The 24,920-nt window shown below is 47.8% G+C and overlaps 1 protein-coding gene across 2 annotated transcripts in view; it reads left to right on the plus strand.

Moving 5' to 3' along the window:
- Positions 1 to 24,920, plus strand: part of LMF2 (lipase maturation factor 2) — a 242,632-nt gene that overhangs the window by 181,319 nt on the left and 36,393 nt on the right. For both annotated transcript variants that reach the window (XM_063926648.1, XM_063926647.1), the window contains exons 11-13: positions 16,526 to 16,694; positions 17,566 to 17,677; positions 18,877 to 18,985. In XM_063926648.1, coding sequence (XP_063782718.1) covers positions 16,526 to 16,694; positions 17,566 to 17,677; positions 18,877 to 18,985 — 390 coding nt within the window. The remainder of the gene's footprint in view (positions 1 to 16,525; positions 16,695 to 17,565; positions 17,678 to 18,876; positions 18,986 to 24,920) is intronic.

Genomic DNA, 24,920 nt, shown 5'->3' on the forward strand with positions numbered 1-24,920 from the left:
CTGGCAGACACTGGAGTTGTGGTACACTATTCCACTATAAAGAGATACTTGTACAAATATGGTCTTCATGGAAGAGTCATCCGAAGAAAACCTCTTCTACATCCTCACCACAAAAATCAGCGTTTGAAGTTTGCAAATGAACATATAGACAAGCCTGATGCATTTTGGAATAAAGTTCTGTGGACCGATGAGGTTAAAATAGAACTTTTGGCCGGAATGAGCAAAGGTACGTTTGGAGAAGGAAGGGCACAGAATTTAATGAAAATAACCTCTGTCCAACTGTTAAGCATGGGGGTGGATCAATCATGCTTTGGGGTTGTATTGCAGCCAGTGGCACAGGGAACATTTCATGAGCAGAAGGAAAAATGGATTCAATAAGATTCCAGCAAATTTTGGACGCTAACTTGATGCCATCTGTGAAAAAGCTGAAGTTAGAGAGGCTGGCTTCTACAAATGGATAATGATCCTAAACACACCTCAAAATCCACGGTGGATTACATCAAGAGGCGTAAACTGCAGGTTTTGCCATGGCCTTCACAATCTCCTGACCTCAACATAATTGAAAATCTATGGATAGACCTTAAAAGAGAAGTGTGTCACAGACAGCACAGGAATCTCAAAGAACTGGAAGACTTTTGTAAGGAAGAATGGGCGAAGATACCTCAAACAAGAATTGAAAGACTCTTGGCTGGCTACAAAAAGCGTTTAGAAGCTGTGATACTTGCCAAAGGGTGCAGTACAAGGTATTAACTCTGCAGGGTCCCCAAACTTTTGCAGACGCCATTTTTTGTTTTCTGTTCTTTTGAAAGTGTAAATGATGGAAATAAAATCAAACTTTTTTTGACTTATTATAAGAATGTCTAATCTGTAATTTGATGTCTTTTTGGAGATTTTTCCATCTTTCCTTGGCTTCTTTTTGCACATTAAAATGAATTTTTGCCTGGGGTGCCCAAACTTTCAGTCCCCACTGTATGTTTGCTACACTTGGCAACGACGTTGGGGCCTCTCCCACACTGCGTGGTAGTGAGGCCGCTGATGCAACGGAGGATAATTTAGCAGCTGAGAGTTATGGTTCAGGGGGGGGTTCATTACCCCCCCAGTGGGTCAATAGCGCTTGGGGCATCACAGGATCCGCCTTGGACTACATTCTCCACATTGCTAAGCACGCTTGTGACTAAATTGACGCCCCCTGTGGGACCACCTGTGTCACTGCAGCAGTTTATGGTCCCTGCTGTGAACCCGCCATGGGCGGATCAGCTTTCCACTCAGCTGCAGCATTTGAACCGGTCTATGACTAAATCTAAGTCTCACTCTCGCCCGCCCGGACTAAATCGTCTTCTAAATGGGCCATTACCTCCTCCCAATCCACGGCTTTAACCGACACGTCCTCGGAGGAGGACGGTGCATATACTGACCCCGATGACACTGACGTTTCAGATGGGGAAGGAAAGTCATCCGTGGATGTCCCAGATTTGATTGAGGCGATTCGGCTAATTCTTCAAGTGTCTGATGATTCTGAGCCTGAAACTGTCTCCAAGAAACCGGATAGGTTTAAACGTAAGAAGGTGGTTAAACAGGTTTTACCCTTCTTTAAACACCTGGTTGACATACGTCAGGAATCCTGGGGAAATCCGGGGACAAAGTTTACACCGAATAAAGAGACTGTTGGCTCACTATCCTCTCTCTATGGAGGTGTGTAAAAATTGGGAAACCCCACCGCCTGTAGATTCTCATGTGGCGCGTATGGTTGTTTCCTCTGCTCTGCCAGTAACTACCGTCACCACTCTGTAGGGAACCGATGGATAGACGTGTGGAGGGCTTTTTAAAAGCGATTTATACCCTAACGGGGGCTGTACATAGGCCAACCATTGCAGCAACTTGGGCTGCTGAAGCTGTTGAGGCGTGGGCTCAGGAACTCGAGGCGGAACGGTCTACCCACGCATCTGAGCATGCTCGGCAATGTCTCTCATATATTGTCACGGCTTCTCTGTACTTTAAGGAAGCGGCCTCCGATGCTGGGGTGCTCGCGGCCAAAGCTGCTACTGCATCCGTCTTGGCCAGACGTATCCTTTGGTTGAGATCCTGGTTGGTGGATTTGGATTCCAAGAAAACCCTGGAGGTGCTTCCTTTCAAAGGAGACATTCTCTTTGGAGAAGACCGAAATAAGATTGTGGCTGATCTGGCTGCGGGTAAAACAGCTTGCATATCTAGTACGGCTCCTTCCGCACAGAAGGCTAAAAGTACTTTCCCTCTGCCCTTTCGTACTCCAAGTAAAGCAAAAGGTCAGGCGTACCCAAAGCAAGCTCGTGCTTCCAGACCAAACAAGCCCAGACCAAGGCGTGCCTGGGCTCCCCGTCAGCCAGCTTCCAAAACTGAAAAGCCTGCCGCATGACGGGGAGGGCCCCCCTCTGGGGGATCCCAGGGTAGGGGGCCGACTTCTAGGTTTTGCCCAGGAATGGTTGAAGATCACTTTGGAAGCCTGGGCGAGGGAAGTCGTCGCTCGAGGTTACGCCATACCTTTCAAGAATCGTACCCCCGCAGCGGTTTTGCCTGACAGATGTGCCTCTGGATCCGGCAAAAGCAGACACGTTGCACTCAGTGGTACATTCCCTCCTGGTCACAGGAGTGGTGGTACAGGTGCATTTGGCTCAGAGAGGCAAGGGGTACTATTCCACGCTGTTTCTAGTCCCGAAACCGAATGGGTCCTCGCGGCCCATTCTCAATCTGAAGTCCTTGAACAAACATGTGCGGTTACCCTTTGGTTTGACATCGGCTCCCCGAGTCTTCACCAAAGTAATGGCGATCATGACGGCTACTCTCTGCCGTCAATGGGTCAGGATCCTACCGTACTTGGACGATTTGTTGATCCTGGCAAATTCCCCAGAACTTCTCATGTGTCATCTCGATCTGACGGTCCAGTGCATGAAAGCCCACGGGTGGCTGATCAACTGAAAGAAATCCTCCCTGGTTCCTGCTCGGAGCATGTTACGCTTGGGAGCGTTATTGGACTCTCACAACCAACGGTTGTCCCTGTCTCAGGAGAAAGTCCTGAAGTTTCAGGAAAGGATTCGATGCTTCCTATCTCATCCGCAAGTGTCGAAACATTCTGCAATGCAAGTGCTGGGTCTCATGGTGTCGGCTTTCAACATGGTGGAGTATTCTCAGTTGCACTCTCGCCCTCTGCAGAAGTTAATTCTGACCAAGTGGGATGGCCTGCCTCACCGGATCAGATCTCACATGATCTCATTGTCTCCGGAGGTCTGCCTGTCACTGAGTTGGTGGCTGCAGGACCAGCGATTGAGCAGGGGCCGTCCCTTCTGGATATCCAACTGGGTCCTTCTGACGACGGATGCCAGTCTGAGAGGTTGGGGTGCAGTGTTGGAACAACACTCTCTTCAAGGTCGATGGACCAAGGAAGAGTCTCTGCTCCCAATCAATATTCTGGAACTGCGGGCAGTGTTCAACGCATTGACAATGGCCCAGCATCTCATTCAGAACAGACCTGTTCAAGTACAGTCGGACAACGCCACCATGGTGGCGTACATAAATCATCAAGGCGGCACTCGAAGCCGCATGTTAATGAGGGAAGTATCAAGGATTCTTCAGTGGGCAGAACGCCGTCTGCCGGCCATATCAGCAGTGTTCATTCCGGGCGTTCTGAACTGGGAGGCGGACTATCTCAGTCGTCAGGACGTGCACGCTGGAGAATGGAGCCTACATCCAGAGGTGTTTCAACTTCTCGTGGACAAGTGGGGCCTCCCAGATGTGGACCTGATGGCGTCTCGACACAATCACAAGGTTCCGGTCTTCGGAGCAAGGACAAGGGATCCTCGAGCAGCGTTCGTGGATGCTCTGTCAATCCCATGGAACTTTCGGCAGCCGTACGTGTTCCCTCTGGTGTCACTCCTGCCCTGAGTAATACAGAAGTTCAAGCAAGAAGGAGGAAAGCTACTTCTGCTAGCTCCAGCGTGGCCCAGACGGCACTGGTTGTCCGATCTATAGGGCCTCTCGCTAGATTGTCCCCTTCTACTTCCACAACGTCCAGACCTCCTTGTTCAGGGCCCTTGTGTTTACCAGGACTTGGCCCGTCTGGCTTTGACGGCATGGCTCTTGAGGCTTCCGTCCTGAGGGCCAAGGGTTTTTCTGAGGCGGTCGTTCAAACTATGTTGCGGGCCCGTAAGCCGGCTTCTGCTCGGATTTACCATAGCGTCTGGAATGCTTACTTTATTTGCTGTGCGTCTCACTATCATAACGTTTTCAAGTTTAGCACGGCCAAACTGTTGGCCTTCCTACAACAGGGCCTAGACTTAGGCTTGCGTCTGGCCTCCCTCAAGGTTCAAGGTTGTCGGTTTGGTTTCAGAGAAAGATTGCCACCCTACCTGATGACCATACATTCACTCAGGGTGTGTTGCGGATTCAGCCTCCTTATGTGCCGCCTGTGGCCCCTTGGGACTTGTCGGTGGTTTTGGAGGCCTTGCAAGTGTCTCCGTTTGAGCCTCTTGCCTCTGCTGACCTTAAGTGGCTATTCTTGCTGGCTATTGCTTCGGCTAGAAGGGTCTCGGACTTGGGTGCCTTATCCTGCAAGTCTCCCTATTTGATTTTTCACCGTGACCGGGCGGTTCTTAGAACGCGGCCAGGTTATTTTCCTAAGGTGGTGTCTTCTTTCCACCTTAACCAGGAGATTGTGGTTCCGGCCTTTAATTCTCCTGAGTTGTCTCCCAAAGAACGGTCTTTGGATGTGGTACGGGCTCTCCGTATCTGTGTAAAGAGATCTTCCTCCGTAAGGAAATTTGATTCTCTTTTTGTGTTTGGTTTTCACAAACGTGGCTGGCCTCCTTCTAAGCAGACTCTGGCCAGATGGATTAGAATGGTGATTGCACATGCTTATGTACAGGCTGGTCGTCCAGCTCCTGCTTCCATTAAGGCCCATTCTACTGTCGGTAGGACCTTCTTGGGCGGCCCACCATGGTGCGACCCTTGAACAATTGTGCAAGGCGGCTACGTGGTCCTCAGGGAACATGTTTATAAGGTTCTATGCCTTCGATACCGCCGCTTCCCAGGATGCTTCCTTTGGACGCCGGGTTCTTGTGCCCGCTGCAGTGCGTCCCCTCCCATGAGGAACTGCTTTGGGACATCCCCAATGTCTATCCTTGTGGAGCCCAGTGTACCCCGCAACAGAAAACGAGATTTATGGTAAGAATTTACAGTTGTTAAATCTCTTTCTGCGAGGTACTCTGGGCTCCACAAGGCGCCCACCCTGACGCACTTGGTTTTTTGGGTTGGTATTGGCATAGCCGCTGACACCCTCTCCTGCGGTGAGTGTGTGGTGTAATTGATTACGAGCGGTTGTCATCTCTGGTACCTGCTACTGCATTGGGCTTGTTAACTAAACTGAGCTCACTGGCAAGAAGGCGGGGTTATAGAGGAGGCGGCGCTGTGCATCTTGGGAACAGTCAAAAGCTTTGAGCCTGTTGGTGCCTCGGATCAAGATCCTACTCTACACCCTCGATATAATTCCTTGTGGAGCCCAGTGTACCTCGCAGAATGAGATTTAACAATGGTAAGTTCTTACCATAAATCTCGTTTTTAAAAATGCAAATAAATGTACCGATGCCTAAGAAACCATTAACTAATACAGTAAAGGCCCATACACTGGGCGATTTTGAGCTGAAAGCAGGTCACTTTTGGTGTGTTGAGCTGCTTTCAGCTCAAAGCCGCCCAGTGTGTATGCCCCGGCGATGAGCACTGATGCGCGCTCCCGCTTCATCGCTGGCAGCCGCCGCTCACCCCCACTGACATCACTGGGCAGGGGGGAAAAGCGCTCAGTGTGTATGCACTGAGCACTTTTCAGCCCAGCGATGTCCGCTATCATCGCTATGCATACACACTGGGCGTTTTTGCACCTTAAGCCTAGTTGGTCATGAGTTTATCTAACAGCAAGATGATGACACAAAATATAGTTTCAGACTATGAGGGTCATTCAGAGTTGATCGCTAGCTGCCATTCGCAGCGCAGCGATCAGACTAAAAAGCGGCACTTCTGCGCATGCATATGGGACGCAATGCGCACACGCAATGTACTTTAACAACAAACAATGCAATTTCACACAAGGTCTAGCGACGCTTTTCAATCGCACTGCTGGCCGCAGAGTGATTGACAGGAAGTGGGTGTTTCTGGGAGGTAACTGACCGGTTTCAAGGAGTGTGTGGAAAAACACAGGCGTGTCAGATACAAACGCAGGCGTGCCTGGGGAAACACAGGCGTGGCTGGCCGAACTCAGGGCGTGTTCGTGACGTTAAAACAGGAACTAAATAGTCTGAAGTGATCGCAAGCTAGGAGTAGGTCTGGAGCTGCTCAGAAACTACACAATCTTTTTTTTGCAGCATAGCTGCGATCCTTTCGTTCGCACTTCTGCTAAGATACACTCCCAGAGGGCGGCGGCTTAGCGTTTGCACGGCTGCTAAAAGCAGCTAGCAAGCGAACAACTCGGAATGAGGGCCTATGTTTGAACCAAATTTGAGGAAAAGAACAAGACGATAGTCTTCAAATTATGGAATTGCCAGCACAGTCTCCAGACTTTAGCCCCATCAAGCTGGTATGTGTTATGTTGGACAGAAGAGTGAAAGCAAAGTAACAGGAAAGATAAACACATTTATTGGAACTTCTGCAACAGTGTTGGGAAGAACATTTTGGACAATATTTAATTTCTATTGTAGAAGAATGCCTGAGCGTGGTTCAAAAGTTATATCTGCAAAAGGAGGATACGTTAAAGAATAAAAAACCTATGACTTTTTTCATTTTCTTTTTTTATTCTGCAGTTTTTGTTTGATGCTTTAATGTCATAGTAGATGGAGACTTTAAACTGCATTCATTTCAATAAAAGCTGGAAAAATGTCCTAGAACATTTTGACCAATATTGTATGTGGGTTGATGTCCAGCATGAGGTGCATGTGCAAGGCCTACCAAGAGAGCTTTAAAAGGAGAAGAGTAGGAAAATCTTTCTAAAGTAGGAATAAAAACAATTTGGAGATACAATTCTGGCAATGGAGAAATATTGCCTGAATTTATATAGTATACAGCATCATATTTGTGTTTTTCTGATATTTAAAAATGCATATACACATTGGCCCTCATTCCGAGTTGATCGCTCGCCAGCTGCTTTTAGCAGCAGTGCAAACGCTAAGCCGCCACCCTCTGGGAGTGTATCTTAGCTTAGCAGAAGTGCGTACGAGAGGATCGCAGAACAGGGATGTTTTTTTTCAAGCAGTTTCAGACCTCCTTCCTTGCGATCACTTCAGTCTGTTTAGTTCCTACTTTGACGTCACAAACACGCCCTGCGTTCGGCCAGCCACTCCCCTGTTTCCCCAGGCACGCCTGCGTTTTTACCTGACACGCCTGCGTTTTTTAGCACACTCCCGGAAAACGGTCCGTTACCTCCCAGAAACGCCCCATTCCTGTCAATCACTCACCGATCAGCAGAGCGACTGAAACGCGTTGCTCAACCTTGTGTGAAACTGCATAGTTTTTTGTGAAAGTATGTCGCGCGTGCGCACTGCGGCCCATACGCAGAAATGCCGATTTTTAGCCTGATCGATGCACTGCGAACAACGGCAGCTAGCGATCAACTCTGAATGACCCCCATTATCCGTTAGCATTCGTTTGACAAAATACAATATGGTCAACTGCAACAATGTAGTTGCTGAATGTAAAGTCTCGTACACACTGGGCGATACACTAGGCCACAGGTTCTCAAACTTGGTCCTCAGGACCCCAAACAGTGCAGGTCTCCTCATGGAATCACAATGAAATAATTAGCTCCACCTGTGGACCTTTTAAAATGCGTCAGTGACTAACTAATACACCCGTGCACCTGCTGGGTTACCTGCAAAACATGCAATGTGTGGGGTCCTGAAGACTGAGTTTGAGAACCTGTGCACTAGACAACATGAAGGATAACCATCTTTTTTTTTTTTAAAGATCAGTTGTTCATATTGTCTAGTGTGTAAACCCACGGGTCGTTCTTGTTCAGGCATGATCTACAGAACATGCAGCTCAATTTCAACAATGTAGTTGTGCTGCTTGTTCAGGGGATGATATCACTGAACGATATCGTTCATCTACATAGTTCAGTGTGTTTGCACTGGTGATCTGCCTTAATCAGCAATATAGCGATGATTGCTAATTAGGGGAGGTTGCCCAGTGTGTATGTGGCTTTAGTTCTCTTCCCATAGATTTTCCATGCAACATTAAGGGGTATATGCAATTGCGGTCGAATTGCCGAAAATGTCGAAAAACGGGCCATTTTCGACACAAAAAACCTGTTGAATTTGATTCGACAATTCAATACAGTACTTTAAGACAAAAAACCTGCCGTTTCATTTTCGACTTTTGGCAATCGACATTTTTTCAATTCGACATGTCTGCAATGTTAAAATGCGGCTTTTCGACAAAAGTATATTCAATTGAAGAATGTCGATTCGACAACCAGTGCTTTTCGACAGTCATTTCGTCAATTTCATTCCGCCTAATTTTTCTGTCGTGGTCTAATAATTTTTTTTAAAAACATGTATTTTTTTGGTGCTTTTTTATTGCTAATAGCATATCTATTTATATTTGAAGGGATTATCTACTTGGTTTGTCTATTTAGGAGCCACAAGTATTATTTAATACATTTTTCTGCTGCGGGGTACACTGGGCTCCACTAGGATAGACATTGGGGTGTAGAGTAGGATCTTGATCTGAGGCACCAACAGGCTGAAAAGCTTTGACTGTTCACAGAATGCATAGCGCCGCCTCCTCTATAACCCCGCCTCCCTGCACAGGAGCTCAGTTTTGTAGTTGGTGCTGCAGTAAGCAAGCACTGAACAGAGGGGCTGCTCCAGGCAGCCCTAAGAAGAGCTTTTTTTGAAGAAAAAAGTGAAGACTACAAGGGCAGCAGCGGTGGTAAATGTCGGGAGACATTCACTGCAGCAGCTCCAGCTCTCCCCAGCGGCGCTGTACACTCCCGAGCCCTAGTTGCTGGGTAACTACAGCAGGAGGCTCCGGTTTCCTTCACAGTCAGGCACACACGACGGGGGCTCTCCGGGGATAGCGTGGCCGCGCTTCAGGAGCTGGTGAGTGGGTCCCGCTTGCGGGACCCGGTCTTTATCGCGATCCGGCGCGGTCAGTGGGAGGCGGGCCGAGCGCGCTGGCGGTGGACACTGTGGCAGTACAGGCGATCCCACTAGATCACCAGGGCATGGGTGCAGGTCAGGTTTTCTCTCTCAACCATTTTCAGTAGCCCACAGTACCCGGTAGTTTTGCCAGCAGGGGGATAAGGCTTAGACCTGAAGCCCCTCCCCCAACCCCAGGGCGCCATTTTCCGCAAATATTCCCGCCCTGGAGCTGCATATCTGTCTCTCCCTCACTCCCTGTCAGTGTCTGGGCGCCATTATCTCTCAGCTTCACTGTTCCTGGGACTGCTTGGGCAAATCCTCCTGTGTAAAGCCGCCTGGTTGTCAGTGCTGTGACTTTACATGACACTTAATAAGTATTCTAACTGCCTTTTTAGACAGTGCTAGTTAAGAAAGTGCATTTAGTAAGGGTTTTCTAGTACAATTACCCTGTGATATACATCCAGTTCTTACTGTGCAGTGTTATATCTATTGACTACATAGCTATATATATATATATAAGCTAGTCCAGTGCAGTATTATTGTTCGTAATAACCTCTGCATTGTACAAACTGACTATCTGTGTGTGCATTAGCTAGCTGAGTGGTGTCCATTTCGTGTCTTTCACTCAACTTGCTATCCCTATATTCTATTACCTGAGGGGGCTTGGTGCGTCAGGTTTTATATTGATGTAGGATTTTCACAAAGATATACTTTAATACGTATTTTTCTCTGTGATTTAGTCACCATATCTCTCCTTTATCTCTGCTAGTGCGGACTACACTGCGCAGGGGTTTGGGCTAGAGGTATTGTGCTGCTGCCAATTGTACTGTTACCTGATACTGCAAGTTATATCATGTCTGCTTCTGAGGGTAACGGTTCTGGGGCTGAACACACTGATCCCTATGAGGAAAATATAGCAGCTGTGGGCTCTGGTTCTGGGGGCTCCTTGCCCCCCAGTGGGACTGTGGCAACTGAGGTACATAATGACCCACCGTGGGCCGCTTTTTCCACGCTTCTACATACGCTAGTTAATAAACTAACACCCCCTATGCCAGTGCAACCGTATGTGGTCCCTGCAGCTAACCCGCCGTGGGCGGACGATTTATCTGCTCAATTGGAGAAGTTGAACCAGTCCCTGACTACTAAAAAGTCTGACCATCACTCGCCTAAGCCCAAGGGGTCCTCTAAGCGAGCTCTTGTCTCCTCACAATCCACTGCTGTCACTGACACCTCGTCTGATGAAGACGGCACTTACACTGACCCCACAGGTTCTGACTCGATACTGCTGATGGGGAGGGTAGTTCACATGTGGATGTTCCTGATCTTCTGGAGGCTATTAAGTTAATTCTACAGATTACGGATGATCCCGAGCCATACGTCCCTCCTAAGAAGCCAGATAGGTTCAAGCGTCAGAAGGTGGTTAAACAAGTTTTACCTCACTCTGACCACCTAGTGGATATACGTCAGGAACCCTGGGCAAACCCGGGTACGAAGTTTGTGCCTCAAAAGAAGATGCTGGCTCGCTATCCCCTTGCACCAGAGCTGTCTAAGAATTGGGAAACGCCTCCTCCAGTAGACTCACGTGGCTAGGATGGTGGTTTCCTCAGCTCTACCTGTCACTACCGTCACGTCTCTAAAAGAGCCTACGGATAAACGTGTGGAGGGTTGTCTGAAAGCTATTTACACCCTCACGGGTGCTGCACAAAGGCCCACTATTGCAGCAACATGGGCTGCAGAGGCTATTGAAGCATGGGCCTTGGAGTTAGAAGCTGAAATCTCTTCTGACCATGCTAGACCATGCTTGTCATATATTGTCACAGCTTCTCGCTATATTAAAGAGACGGCTTCTGATGCCGGTATCCTAGCAGCCAAGGCCTCTACTACGTCAGTCATGGCTCGCCGGATATTGTGGCTGAGATCCTGGTCTGTGGATCTGGACTCTAGAAAAACCCTGGAGGTACTCCCTTTTAAGGGAGATATTCTGTTTGGGGAGGACTTAAATAAGATAGTGGCTGACTTGGCTACTGCCAAAACTGCCAGTCTGCCAAGTACCGCTCCTTCTGTGTCGAAGGCTAAAAGTACTTCCTTTCGCCCCTTTCATCCTTCAGGTAAAGCAAAAGGTCAGGCGTACAACAAGCAGGCCCGCACTTCCAAACCTGGTAAGCCAAAGCCCAAAAGAGTCTGGGCGGCCCGTCAGCCAGCTTCCAAGACCGATAAGCCTGCCGCATGACGGGGCGGGCATCCCAGGGTGGGGGGGCCGGCTTCTAGGGTATACCCAGGAATGGTTGAAGACCATTTCAGATGCCTGGGTCTGGGAAGTCGTCACTCGGGGTTACGCCATAGCCTTCAAAAACCGACCCCCTCATCGATTTTGCTGGACAGACGTCCCGTTGGACCAGACAAAGGCAAACACACTACATTCGGTGGTACAGACCCTCCTGGATACAGGAGTCGTAGTACAGGTGCCTCTTGCGCAGAGGGGCCGGGGGTACTATTCTCCGCTGTTTCTAGTCCCGAAACCGAATGGGTCCTCCCGGCCCATTCTCAACCTCAAGGCATTGAACAGGTTTGTGAAGGTTTCCAAGTTCCGTATGGAAACCCTTCGCTCTATAGTTCTGGCCTTGGAACCTGGGGACTACATGGTCTCCCTGGATATACATGATGCTTACCTGCATATTCCTATAGCAGCGTCACATCAGCAATACCTGAGGTTTGCTATTGGCAACCTCCATTACCAGTTTCGGGCGTTATCTTTTGGTTTAACAACGGCTCCGCGAGTCTTCACCAAAGTCATGACGGTGGTACTCCGCCGTCAAGGGGTCAGGATACTGCCGTATCTGGACGACTTGTTAATCCTGGCAAATTCCCCAGAACTTCTCTTACGTCAACTAGATATGACGGTCCGGTTTCTACAAGCCCACGGGTGGCTCATCAACTGGAAGAAATCCTCCCTGGTCCCTGCTCAGAGCATGGTGCATCTGGGAGCGCTATTGGACACTCACAACCAGAGATTGTTCTTGTGTCAGGAGAAGGTCCTGAAGCTTCAGGACAGGATTCATTACTTCATTCCTCGTCCGCAAGTGTCGATACATTCGGCGATGCAGGTGCTGGGCCTCGTGGTATCAGCATTCGACATGGTGGAGTATGCTCAATTCCATTCTCGCCCCCTCCAGAGGCTGATTCTAGCCAAGTGGGACGGCCTGCCTCACCGGATCAGGTCTCAAATGATCTCATTGACTCCGGAGGTCCGTCTGTCGCTACTTTGGTGGCTCCAGGACCAACAGTTGTGCAGGGGCCGTCCCTTCTGGATATCCAACTGGGTCCTGTTGACAACAGATGCCAGTCTAAGAGGTTGGGGCGCGGTGTTGGAGCAACACTCCCTTCAGGGTCGGTGGACCAAGGAGGAGTCCCACCTCTCAATCAACATTCTTCAATACATTGAACCTAGCCCAGCATTTAATTCAGAACTGTCCTGTTCAAGTGCAGTCGGACAACGCCACCACAGTGGCTTGCATAAATCATCAAGGCGACACTCGAAGCCGTCTGGCAATGAAGGAAGTCTCACGGATTCTACATTGGGATTCTACCAGCCATATTGGCAATCTTCATTCCGAGAGTCCTGAATTGGGAAGCGGACTTTCTCAGTCGTCAGGACGTACCTGCCAGCGAGTGGGGCCTCCATTCAGAAGTGTTTCAACTCCTAGTGGAAAGGTGGGGCCTTCCAGACGTAGATCGGATGGCATCTCGACACAATCACAAGGTTCCGGTCTTCGGAGCAAGGACAAGGGATCCTCAAGCAGCACTCGTGGATGCACTGGCGGTGCCGTGGAGGTTTCGGCTGCCGTACGTGTTCCCTCCGGTGTCACTCCTGCCCAGGGTATTTCGGAAGTTCAAGCAAGAAAGATGGAGACTGCTTCTCATAGCTCCGGCGTGGCCCAGATGGCACTGGTTCTCAGACCTGCAGGGCCTATCGTCAGAGCGTCCAATTCTACTTCCACAATGCCCAGACCTCCTCGTTCAGGGCCCCTGTGTCTACCAGGACCTAGTCCGGCTGTCTTTGACGGCGTGGCTCTTGAAGCTTCCGTCTTGAGGGCTAAAGGGTTTTCTGAGGCGGTCATTCAAACTATGTTGTGGGCCCGGATACCGGCTTCTGCTCGGATTAACTATAGGGTCTGGCATTCTTACTTTGTTTGGTGCGCATCTAACAATTATGACGCTTCCAAGTTTAGTACTGCCAAGTTGTTGGCTTTTCTTCAGCAGGGCCTGGACTTAGGCCTGCGTCTGGTCTCCCTCAAGGTTCATATTTCTGCCTTGTCTGTGTGGTTTCAGAGAAAAATTGCGACCTTACCTGATGTGCATACCTTTACTCAGGGTGTTTTGCGTATCCAACCTCCCTATGTCCCGCCTGTGGCTCCTTGGGACTTGTCGGTGGTTTTGGAGGCGTTACAAGAGTCTCCGTTTGAACCTCTTGGTTCAGCTGATCTTAAGTGGCTTTCCCTTAAGGTGGTGTTTCTGCTGGCTATTGCTTCCGCTAGAAGAGTGTCGGATTTGGGTGCCTTGTCCTGTAGTTCCTCATATCTGATATTTCACCGTGACCAGGCGGTTCTTAGGACTCGTCCCGGATATTTACCTAAGGTGGTTTCCTCGTTCCACCTTAACCAGGAGTTTGTGGTTCCGGCACTTGTTTCTCCTGATCTGTCTCCCAAAGAGAGGTCTTTGGATGTGGTACGGGCTCTCCGTATCTATGTGAAGAGAACTGCTTCTATTAGGAAATCTGATTCTATCTTTATACTGTTTGGATTTCACAAACGGGGCTGGCCTGCTCACAAGCAAACTTTGGCCAGAGGGATTAGAATGGTGATTGCACATGCTTATGTGAGGGCTGGTCTGTCGGCTCCTGCTCACATTACGGCCCATTCTACTCGGTCTGTTGGACCTTCTTGGGCGGCCCGCCGTGGTGCGACCCTTGAACAATTGTGCAAGGCGGTTACGTGGTCCTCAGTGAACACGTTCATAAGGTTCTATGCCTTCGATACTGCCGCTTCCCAGGATGCTTCCTTTGGACGCCGGGTTCTTGTGCTCGCTACAGTGCGTCCCCTCCCATAAGGAACTGCTTTAGGACATCCCCAATGTCTATCCTTGTGGAGCCCCGTGTACCCCGCAGCAGAAAACGAGATTTATGGTAAGAACTTACCTTTGTTAAATCTCTTTCTGCGAGGTACACTGGGCTCCACAAGGCGCCCACTCTGACGCACTTAGCTTCTTTGGGTTGGTATGGCATTAGCCGCTGACACTTCTCCTGTCGTGAGAGTGTGGTGTATGTGGCTACTAACCGTTGTCGTCTCTCTTCCTGCTACTGCATTGGGCTGGTTAACTAAAAACTGAGCTCCTGTGCAGGGAGGCGGGGTTATAGAGGAGGCGGCGCTGTGCATTCTGGGAAAAGTCAAAGCTTTGAGCCTGTTGGTGCCTCGGATCAAGATCCTACTCTACACCCCAATGTCTATCCTTGTGGAGCCCAATGTACCTCGCAGAAAGAGATTTAACAAAGGTAAGTTTTTACCATAAATCTCGTTTTTTTTAAAGAATTTTTTTTTTTTTTTTTTTTTTACGAACTACAATATTATGGAGAGATCAGTGCATGTTTTTCAGTTGGAAGGGGTGTGAAATGGTTAAAAATCCTGAAAAAAAAATGCGTGGGGTCCCCCCTCCTAAGCATAACCAGCCTCGGGCTATAAAATACGTGGGGAAAAATGACAGGGGTTTCCCCGTATTTTAACAACCAGCACCGGGCTCTGCCCCTGGTCCTGGTGCCAAAAATACGGGGGACAAAAGACGTATTTAACACCAGCACCGGGCTCTACTAGTCAGAGAGAGAATGCCACAGCTGGGGGACACTTTTATATTGGTCCCTGCGGCCGTGGCATTAAATTCCCAACAAGTCACCCTGGAGGAGTGGGGACCCCTTAAATCAAGGGGTCCCCCCCTCCAGCCACCCAAGGGCCAGGGATGAAGTCCGAGGCTGTCTTCCCCCCCAATCCAAGGGCGGCGGATGGGGAGCTGATAGCGGCGGATGGGGAGCTGATAGCCTTTTGTGTAAAAAAAAAAAAAAAGAATATTGTTTTTTGTAGCAAAACTACAAGTCCCAGCAAGCCTCCCCCGTAGGCTGGTACTTGGAGAACCACAAGTACCAGCATGCGGGATGAAAAACGGGCCCGTTGGTACCTGTATTTCTACTACAAAAAAAAGACCCAAAAAAAACCAATACATAGACACCGTGACAGTATAACTTTATTACATAGATGCACACCAACATACATACATACTTACCTATGTTGATACGGGGTACCTGTAAATAAAATTATACTCGCAACAATCCAGGGTAGATCGGTCCTCTTCTGTTTGTAATCCACGTACATGGCAAAATAAAAAAACGAAAAACACGATCCACGTACTGAAAGGGGTCCCATGTTTACACATGGGACCCTTTTCCCCGACTGGCGGGACCCCCTGTGACTGCTGTCGAAGAGGATCCCTTCAGCCAATCAGGGAGCGCCACGTCATGGCACTCTCCTGATTGGCTGTGCGCGTCTGAGCTGTCAGTCAGGCGGCGCACTCGAGATACAATGTAGCGCATAGGCGCTCCATTATATCCATTGGTGGGAACTTTGCGGTCAGCGGTAGACCGCGAGGTTATGTGGGGTCACTCTTGTGGTCTACCGCTGTATCTAAATAGGCGTTTGTGTCACCCCTCGGTGGTCCCTAGCTCCAGGGTAGTTTTATGCCACCATTGCCAGTAGTGTCCTCCAGGTCATTCCAGCCCTCGCTTACACAAAGAGATGACGCACCTTTTTTTTTTTTTTGCCCCACCATTATCATAGACTGGGAGACTACAGCCTAACAACTAGCTAGTCCGTCATAAAACGTTTTGTCCTTTTTAGAAGACATTGTCCTCAGCTTGGCCAAGGATTTGTCTGCAGCCAGCAAAAAAATCATTCATTTTTGCTTTCAGTGAGAAAGTTTTTTTGGTTTTTTTTAAGACTGACTTGGAACTTAAACTAAAGGTTTGTAAAAGTACATATTCCCACACAACAGGGCTAGACTTCTAAGTACAGAACTCATCATTACAACTCAGGAATTTACATCAGCAGTGCTGCATATCCCCCCTCTGAGTACATGAGCTATTATGTTCGTGCGTTCTACAGTAAATAGACTTACAACCCACTGCTACAATGTATTATTGGAGACTCCACTGTACTATGTAAACACTCTAGGAGATTTATCACATTAAAAGTAAAACAACTCATTATGGTTGTTTCAGAGCTTAGTTGTCCTTTGTCATTGATAGGCCATTTCTTATTTTTTTCCACCAGGAGATAGAGTTCATGTACAAGCCAGGAAATGTGAGCACAGCTCCTCCAATAGTCACACCTCACCAACCACGCCTGGATTGGCAGATGTGGTTTGCAGCCCTAGGGCCACATTCGCAGAGTCCTTGGTTTACTAGCTTTGTATATCGACTTCTACAGGGGAATAAAGATGGTGAGTGATTGCGTAAGCTGCACGTGACAGTGGTGGAATATTTTTAGCCTGGGCAGCTTTATTAGAGGACTGGTTTTAGAAGCAAAAGATGTTGCCTTAAATAAGTGTTTTATTATTTTAAATCTGGAAGTGTTAATGTTCAGTTTTATTAAAATATGTGATGCTTAGTTATTTAAATGTAATTTCTTATAATTCTTGAAATAGGGACTACAGAAAAGAGTGAGTAGTCTGTTGTATTGCATTAGCTAGTATGGTGTTCTTTAAAGCACTTCTTGCCTTACCTGTGTGCTGCACCTGTACTTTGTTTGATATTTTTAAAATAAATTACAACAGAGACCAACAATTCTCCTTCAGTAGTGGGGTGAAAAGATGTTTCATTATACTCCAGTCCCAGGAGGCAGGGCTTGGGGAAAATCAGATCCCCCTTTTCATGTACTTGTTTTTTATTTTTTATTATTTTACAGTGCCTGGAAGCACAACTATTGAGGGACCGCCTCCGCTGTGCCTTGTTGTGATTAACTGGCACTATATGTTGGAACTTTGTATATGATGATCACTATTTTGGGTATCCTCTCCTAATGCCGTTAATGCAGCTTTGTATTAATAGTGGCTGATACTTGCCCAGGTGCAAGCATTTCTCCCATTTCATTCACTACATTTCTGCAAAAACCTTGGCAAGATATGCTCTCCTTGTTTGTTCATGACCATCTTCCATAAAACTGTCATTTAATGGATGGCTTAATTTGATCAGTATTTCGTCTTCAGCAACTAACACTCATGTGGGACCCAAAAAGCTATTTCGTTACACATTTTTTATATTGAGCGTGAAAAAAAATCATTATGAAATGTTTGTGCTTTTTTCCTTTTATAGTGGTGCGACTGGTACAGAATGAAGAGTCCGTGTATCCTTTTCACTCGCACCCGCCTCATTATATAAGAGCTCAGCTGTACAGATACTGGTTTACAGAGACTGATCAAACAGGGTGAGTATCAAATATTAAATATCAATTTATTATCACATTGTTTAACACTGGAATTTATGGAGCCTAAAGAGCCCTACACACTTATAGATTTTACTAAGCGATCGAACGTTCTCGTTCATTAATGAATGAGAACTCGTTCATATCGTTCAGTGGGGGTAATTCCAAGTTGATCGCAGCAGGAAATTTTTTAGCAGTTGGGCAAAACCATGTGCACTGCAGGGGAGGCAGATATAACATTTGCAGAGAGAGTTAGATTTGGGTGGGTTATTTTATTTCTGTGCAGGGTAAATACTGGCTGCTTTATTTTTACACTGCAAATTAGATTGTAGATTGAACACACCACACCCAAATCTAACTCTCTCTGCACATGTTATATCTGCCTCCCCTGCAGTGCACATGGTTAAGCCCAATTGCTAACAGAATTCCTGCTGCGATCAACTTGGAATTACCCCCAGTGTGTAGGCACCAATGATGAACAATGCGCAGCCCCGCGCTCGTTCATCGTTGGTGCCCCGTCATTTATGCATTCAGGCCAATATGGACGAGATTGTCCATATTAGCATGCGTTGCTATGGAGCCGGGTGACTGGGGGAGTGAAGAAACTTCACTCCCCACATCACCTACCCCCTGCGCCGGGTCGCCTGTTGGCCGTTGGCCAGCTCGGCGGCATATTGCTGAATGTGTAGGGGGCATACGGCTCTTTACATTGACCAATGGAAAGTATGAATTTATTTTGGCTGCTATTGACTTAAGAGCCAAGTATCAAGGACAACTTTAATATTTGGGATCTGCGGAGTTTGGGGATGCCAAGTAATAGTGGGTTTGTTATTGGCATTTGACAAGCAAAATGTCTGCACTCAGAATGTGGAACAATGTGAGGCTGAACCCGTAATGCTGACCTGTTAATATAGGGATTTACAGCATTTTAACTGTGTGGGCTTTACAACTTCAAATATGATTGTACAGCATGATGTTTGAATTTAACTTTATTGGAATCCTACTCCTTCATCCGCAAAGCTTCAGTTGTGTGTAGTCTCCATTTGTTTCATTTTGTTTGTCTTTTATTTTTGTTGTTGTTGCTGCTGCATTCGTTATTATGTTTTGTTTTTCTACCTTTCCCTTTCCATCAGTCCAAAACCTGCACTTCCATCTTTTCTCATAGACTCTCTTGTTAATTCCTACCTCTGTTACTTTTCCAGACACACATCTAGCAATTGGTGGCGCCGGCGTCATGTTGAAGAATTCTACCCTGTGGTATTCATAGGAGACCATACATTGGAGTCCCTTCTAAACCAGCATGGGTTCAAGGTATGTAGGGATGTGTAATCGCTGTTTAACTTTAATGATGGGTAGATATTACTACTGTCACCATGTAATAATAGGATTTTCGTTCTTGCATTGGAATCCTTTACTTTTAATCATTTCAGGACACTGGGCCATGGGTATAGAGCTTCCTTTAGGAACACTCTGACACGTTAAAATATTCAGTATATTTGCACCCTACAGTCTTTTATATTCTTACCCTGCAGTGAACACTGTTATTATTCTAACCAATCTCCGCAGAATAGAGCCAGAGACGAAATTCACCTTGACAGTGAAGGATCCTCTCCAATCCACTAAAGGGGAGGAAACTTTAATAAGACACTGCACGAGTTTTGTTAGGCACTGGGCCCAAGTCAGTTCATTTAGTGGCATTGTTAAGGTACCTGATGATCCCTTGCCAAGCACACTCAGAAGCATAGCTCAGTGAAAGTAGTTGTGGTATGATTCCTTACTCCTACAACAACCAGGGAACCCTACCAGTTAAAATGCACTGTTATGCAATTATTTCCCAACTCTGAATATCCTTCTGTAAAGCTAATCCAAGGAGAAAAGGAGCAGTAGTTGCTGGCACAAAACTACTAAACGTGCTAAGGTGTAGACTAATGGTTCCAAACACGGTTCTCAGGCACCCTAACAGTCCTGATTTTAGGGATATCCCTGCATGTGCACAGATGTATAATCAAACTGACTGACGTATTAATCACTTGTGCCTAAGCATAGATATACTTAAAACCTGGACTGTTGGAGTCCAGTAAGGACCGCGCTTGGCATCCACTGATGTAGACACATACTGTGTTGAGTTTAATATGTCCCAAACCCCTCCCACTCCCTGCAATCGTCCACTTTCCATTTGGGACAGCCCCTTTCAGGCTAACCTATGCCTAGTGTGGGTCTGCCGCTGATAGACCTTCCCCACATCCATGAGGGCTCTAGGCTCCACGAGAGAGAGGCTGGCAGCGGATTCATTACTCTTTGCTTTTTATTATTTACGGCATGACTTGTAAGATAAAGCTATTTACAACAGCTATTGCAACAGCTATTTATAGAAAAGTACAGACGCGTCCACATACATCTTTGCTCTAATTGCTCAAAATAGCCGTTTGTCGCACAATAGACTTTCTTACTTCTCTACACCAAGCATATCACCAGACTTTTTTTTTCTCTTACGTCCAAGAGGATGCTGGGGACTCCGTAAGGACCATGGGGAATAGACGGGCTCCGCAGGAGACATGGGCACTATAAAGAAACTTTAGAATGGGTGTGCACTGGCTCCTCCCTCTATGACCCTCCTCCAGACCTCAGTTAGATCCTGTGCCCAGAGGAGACTGGGTACTTTCAGGGGAGTTCTCCTGAGTTTCTCTGTAATAAAGAATTTTGTTAGGTTTTTTATTTTCAGGGAGTCCTGCTGGCAACAGGCTCCCTGCGCCGTGGGACTGAGGAGAGAGAAGCAGACCTACTTCAGTGATAGGCTCTGCTTCTTAGGCTACTGGACACCATTAGCTCCAGAGGGATCGGAACGCAGGTCTCACCTTAGCCGTTCGTCCCAGAGCCGCGCCGCCGTCCTCCTTGCAGAGCCGGAAGATAAAAGCCAGGTGAGTATACGAAGAAAGAAGACTTCACAGGCGGCAGAAGACTTCGGATCTTCACTGAGGCACACACACACAGAGGCACGGATGGGTGCAGGGCGCAGGGGGGGTGCCCTGGGCAGCAATAATCCTCTTGGCTGGCATAAACGGTATATTCAGCTATGGCATTATAATAGACAATCCCCCGCCGGGTTTTTTTTGTATTTTGAGCGGGACCGAAGCCCGCCGCTGAGGGGGCGGAGCTTGATCCCACAGCACTAACCAGCGCCATGTTCTCCACAGCACGCTGCTGAGAAGCTGGCTCCCCGGACTCTCCCCTGCTGAACACGGTGACAGAGGGCTTTGAAGGAGGGGGGGCACATAATTTGGGCGTAGTCAATATATATGTATATATAAAAAAAGCGCTTTATATATCTGGGAATTTCCAGGGTCATTGGCGCTGGGTGTGTGCTGGCATATTCTCTCTCTGTCTCTCCAAAGGGCCTTGTTAGGGGAACTGTCTCCAGATTAGAGATTTTCCTGAGTGTGTGGGGTGTCGGTACGTGTGTGTCGGCATGTCTGAAGCAAAAGGCTCTTCTAAGGAGGAATAGTATAGGGATATACTGGCGCCGGCTGAAATGCCAATAAGGGACGAAAAAGGTATTTGCAATAAAATATATAATTTTATCATATAATTTTGGTAGTTACCCAGTCCTTATGGAAATTATCCCCGTGGATCTGGTGGCTGCCAGCTTCCTCAGGAGCATCTGCTCCTGAGGAAGCTGGCAGCCACCAGACCAGCGAAACGCGTTGAGCCAAGGACACTGACCACCACCATTGGATCCACTTTTCACCCCTGGTAGTTATTGGACTCTTTCACCTCTATTTGGACATTTCCAGACCTGGAACTTGAAACAACCCCTGCTGCTAATTGGAACCCTAACTGCCAAACTGAGATCCACGGGGATAATTTCCATAAGGACTGGGTAACTACCAAAATTTAAATATTGAGGAGCGAGTCCTAACCAGAGACTGCACATATAATCATCACATAAGTGAGATCCTAGTGGTCCTAATCCCCTCAATTGGGAATATACAAAGTCATTTCGTTTACTTCTGTGACATTTTTAATTAATTATTTTTTTATTTCTTAATGTTTATCAAAATTATATGATATTTTATTGCAAATACTTTTTTCGTCCCTTATTGGCATTTCAGCCGGCGCCAGTATATCCCTATACTATTCCTCCTTAGAAGAGCCTTTTGCTTCAGACATACTATTGTTTCATTATATTAAGGGGCTGACCCCCCTTATACTAGCTGCCGCTGACTGCGCACTCATATCTTTCTTGTTTTCATTCTTCTAAGGAGGAGGTGGAGCAAATGAGTGTGGTGTCTCCGTCGGCAACGCCGACACCTGATTGGTTGGATATGTGGAATGTTTTAAATGCAAATGTGAATTTATTACACAAAAGGTTGGACAAAGCGGAATCCAGGGTAAATACAGGGAGTCAATCACTGCCTTTTACTATGTCACAGGGCCCTTCTGGGTCTCAAAAGCGCTCACTATCCCAAGTAGCAGACACTGATACCGTCACGGATTCTGACTCCAGTGTCGACTATGATGATGCGAGATTGCAGCCGAGATTGGCAAAAAGTATTCATTATATGATTATTGCAATAAAAGATGTGTTGCATATCACAGATGACCCCTCTGTACCTGACAAGAGGGTCCACATGTTTAAGGAAAAGAAACCTGAGGTTACTTTCCCCCCTTCACATGAGCTAAATGAGTTGTTTGAAAGGGCTTGGGAAACTCCAGACAAGAAACTGCAGATTCCCAAAAGGATTCTTACGGCGTATACTTTCCCGGCTAAGGACAGGATACGGCGAGAATCCTCCCCCAGGGTGGACAAAGCGCTAACGCGCTTATCCAAAAAGGTGGCACTGCTGTCTCAAGATACCGCAACCCTCAAGGATCCTGCGGCTCGCAGGCAAGAGACTACCTTGAAGTCAATTTACACACATACTGGTACATTACTCAGACCGGCGATAGCGTCGGCTTGGGTTTGTAGCGCTGTAGCATTGGGTTTGTAGCGCTGTAGCAGCGTGGACAGACACCTTGTCTGCTGAAATTGATACACTGGATAAGGATACCGTTTTATTGACCTTGGGTCATATTAAGGATGCTGTCCTATATATGAGAGTTGCTCAGAGAGACGTTGGCCTACTGGGTTCCAGAGCCAACGCCATGGCGATTTCTGCGAGGCGAGCCCTGTGGACCCGACAATGGACGTGTGATGCCGACTCAAAGAAGCATATGGAGGTTTTGCCTTACAAGGGTGAGGACTTATTTGGGGAAGGTCTCACAGACTTGGTTTCCACAGCTACTGCAGGTAAATCCACTTTTTTACCTTATGTTTCCTCACAGCCAAAGAAAACGCCACATTATCAGATGCTGTCCTTTCGGTCGCATAAATCCAAGAGAGTACGGGGATCTTCCTTTCTCGCCAGAGGTAAGGGTAGAGGGAAAAAGCTGCCAACTACAGCTAGTTCCCAGGAACAGAAGTCCTCCCCAGCTTCTACAAAATCCACTGCATGACGCTGGGGCTCCGCTGAGGGAGTCCGCCCCAGTGGGGGCACGTCTTCGACTTTTCAGCCACGTCTGGATTCAATCACAGGTGGATCCCTGGGCAATAGACATTGTTTTCCAGGGTTACAAGCTGGAATTCGAAGAGGTGCCTCCTCGCCGGTTTTTCAAATCGGCCCTACCAGCTTCTTCCCCGGAGAGTGAAGTAGTTTTAAATGCAATTCAAAAACTGTGTCTTCAACAAGTGGTGGTCAAAGTTCCCCTGCTTCAACAGGGGACGGGGTACTACTCAACCCTGTTTGTGGTCCCGAAACTGGACGGTTCGGTCAGACCCATTCTGAATTTAAAATCCTTAAACCTATACTTGAAAGGTTCAAATTCAAGATGGAATCGCTCAGAGCGGTCATCGCCAGCCTGGAGGGGGGGGGATTATATGGTGTCCCTGGACATAAAGGATGCATACCTTCATGTCCCCATATATCCTCCTCATCAGGCGTTCCTGAGATTTGCTGTACAGGCTTGTCATTGCCAATTTCAGACGTTGCCGTTTGGGCTTTCCACGGCCCCGAGGATTTTCACCAAGGTAATGGCGGAAATGATGGTGCACCTGCGCAAGCAGGGTGTCACAATTATCCCGTACTTGGACGATCTAATAAAAGCAAGATTGAGAGAACAGTTGCTGAACAGCGTATCACTCTCCCTGAGGGTGTTGCAGCAGCACGGCAGGATTCTCAATCTACCAAAGTCACAGTTGGTTCCAACGACCCGTTAGCCTTTCTTAGGCATGATTCTGGATACGGAACAAAAAAGGGTTTTTCTCCCGATGGAAAAGGCCCAGGAACTCCAAAACGTGGTCAGGGACCTGTTAAAGCCAAAAAGGGTGTCGGTCCATCAATGCACTCGAGTTCTGGGAAAGATGGTGGCGTCTTAAGAGGCCATTCCATTCGGCAGGTTCCATGCGAGGACCTTTCAGTGGGATCTTCTGGACAAGTGGTCCGGGTCACATCTACATGTTCATCAGATGATCAGCCTGTCCCCCAGGGCCAGGGTATCTCTCTTGTGGTGACTGCAGAGTGCTCACCTTCTAGAGGGTCGCAGGTTTGGCATTCAGGACTGGGTTCTGGTGACCACGGACGCGAGCCTCCGAGGATGGGGAGCAGTCACACAGGGAAGAAACTTCCAGGGTCTGTGGTCAAGCCAGGAAGATTGTCTACACATCAACGTACTGGAATTGAGGGCCATATACAACGGCCTACGTCAAGCGGAGAATTTTCTTCGCGACCTACCGGTTCTGATTCAGTCCTTGTTCCGCCTTGGTGGTTTACATGAGCCACTGCCGTGACGGCAGTGGCTCATGTAAACCGCCAAGGCGGAACAAGGAGCAGAGTGGCAATGGCGGAAGCCACCAGAATTCTTCGCTGGGCGGAAAATCATGTAAGCGCTCTGACAGCAGTTTTCATTCCGGGAGTGGACAACTGGGAAGCAGACTTCCTCAGCAGACACGATCTCCATCCAGGAGAGTGGGGACTTCATCAAGAAATCTTTGCAGAAATTGCAAGTCAGTGGGGACTGCCTCAAATAGACATGATGGCGTCACGCCTTAACAAAAAGCTCCCGAGGTATTGTGCCAGGTCAAGGGACCCTCAGGCGGTAGTAGTGGACGCCCTGGTGACTCCGTGGGTGTTTCAGTCGGTCTATGTGTTCCCTCCTTTTCCTCTCATCTCAAAAATATTGAGAATCATAAGACGAAAAGGAGTACAGGCAA

This window comes from Pseudophryne corroboree, chromosome 6, assembly GCF_028390025.1.
Source record: "Pseudophryne corroboree isolate aPseCor3 chromosome 6, aPseCor3.hap2, whole genome shotgun sequence".
Lineage (NCBI taxonomy): Eukaryota > Metazoa > Chordata > Amphibia > Anura > Myobatrachidae > Pseudophryne > Pseudophryne corroboree.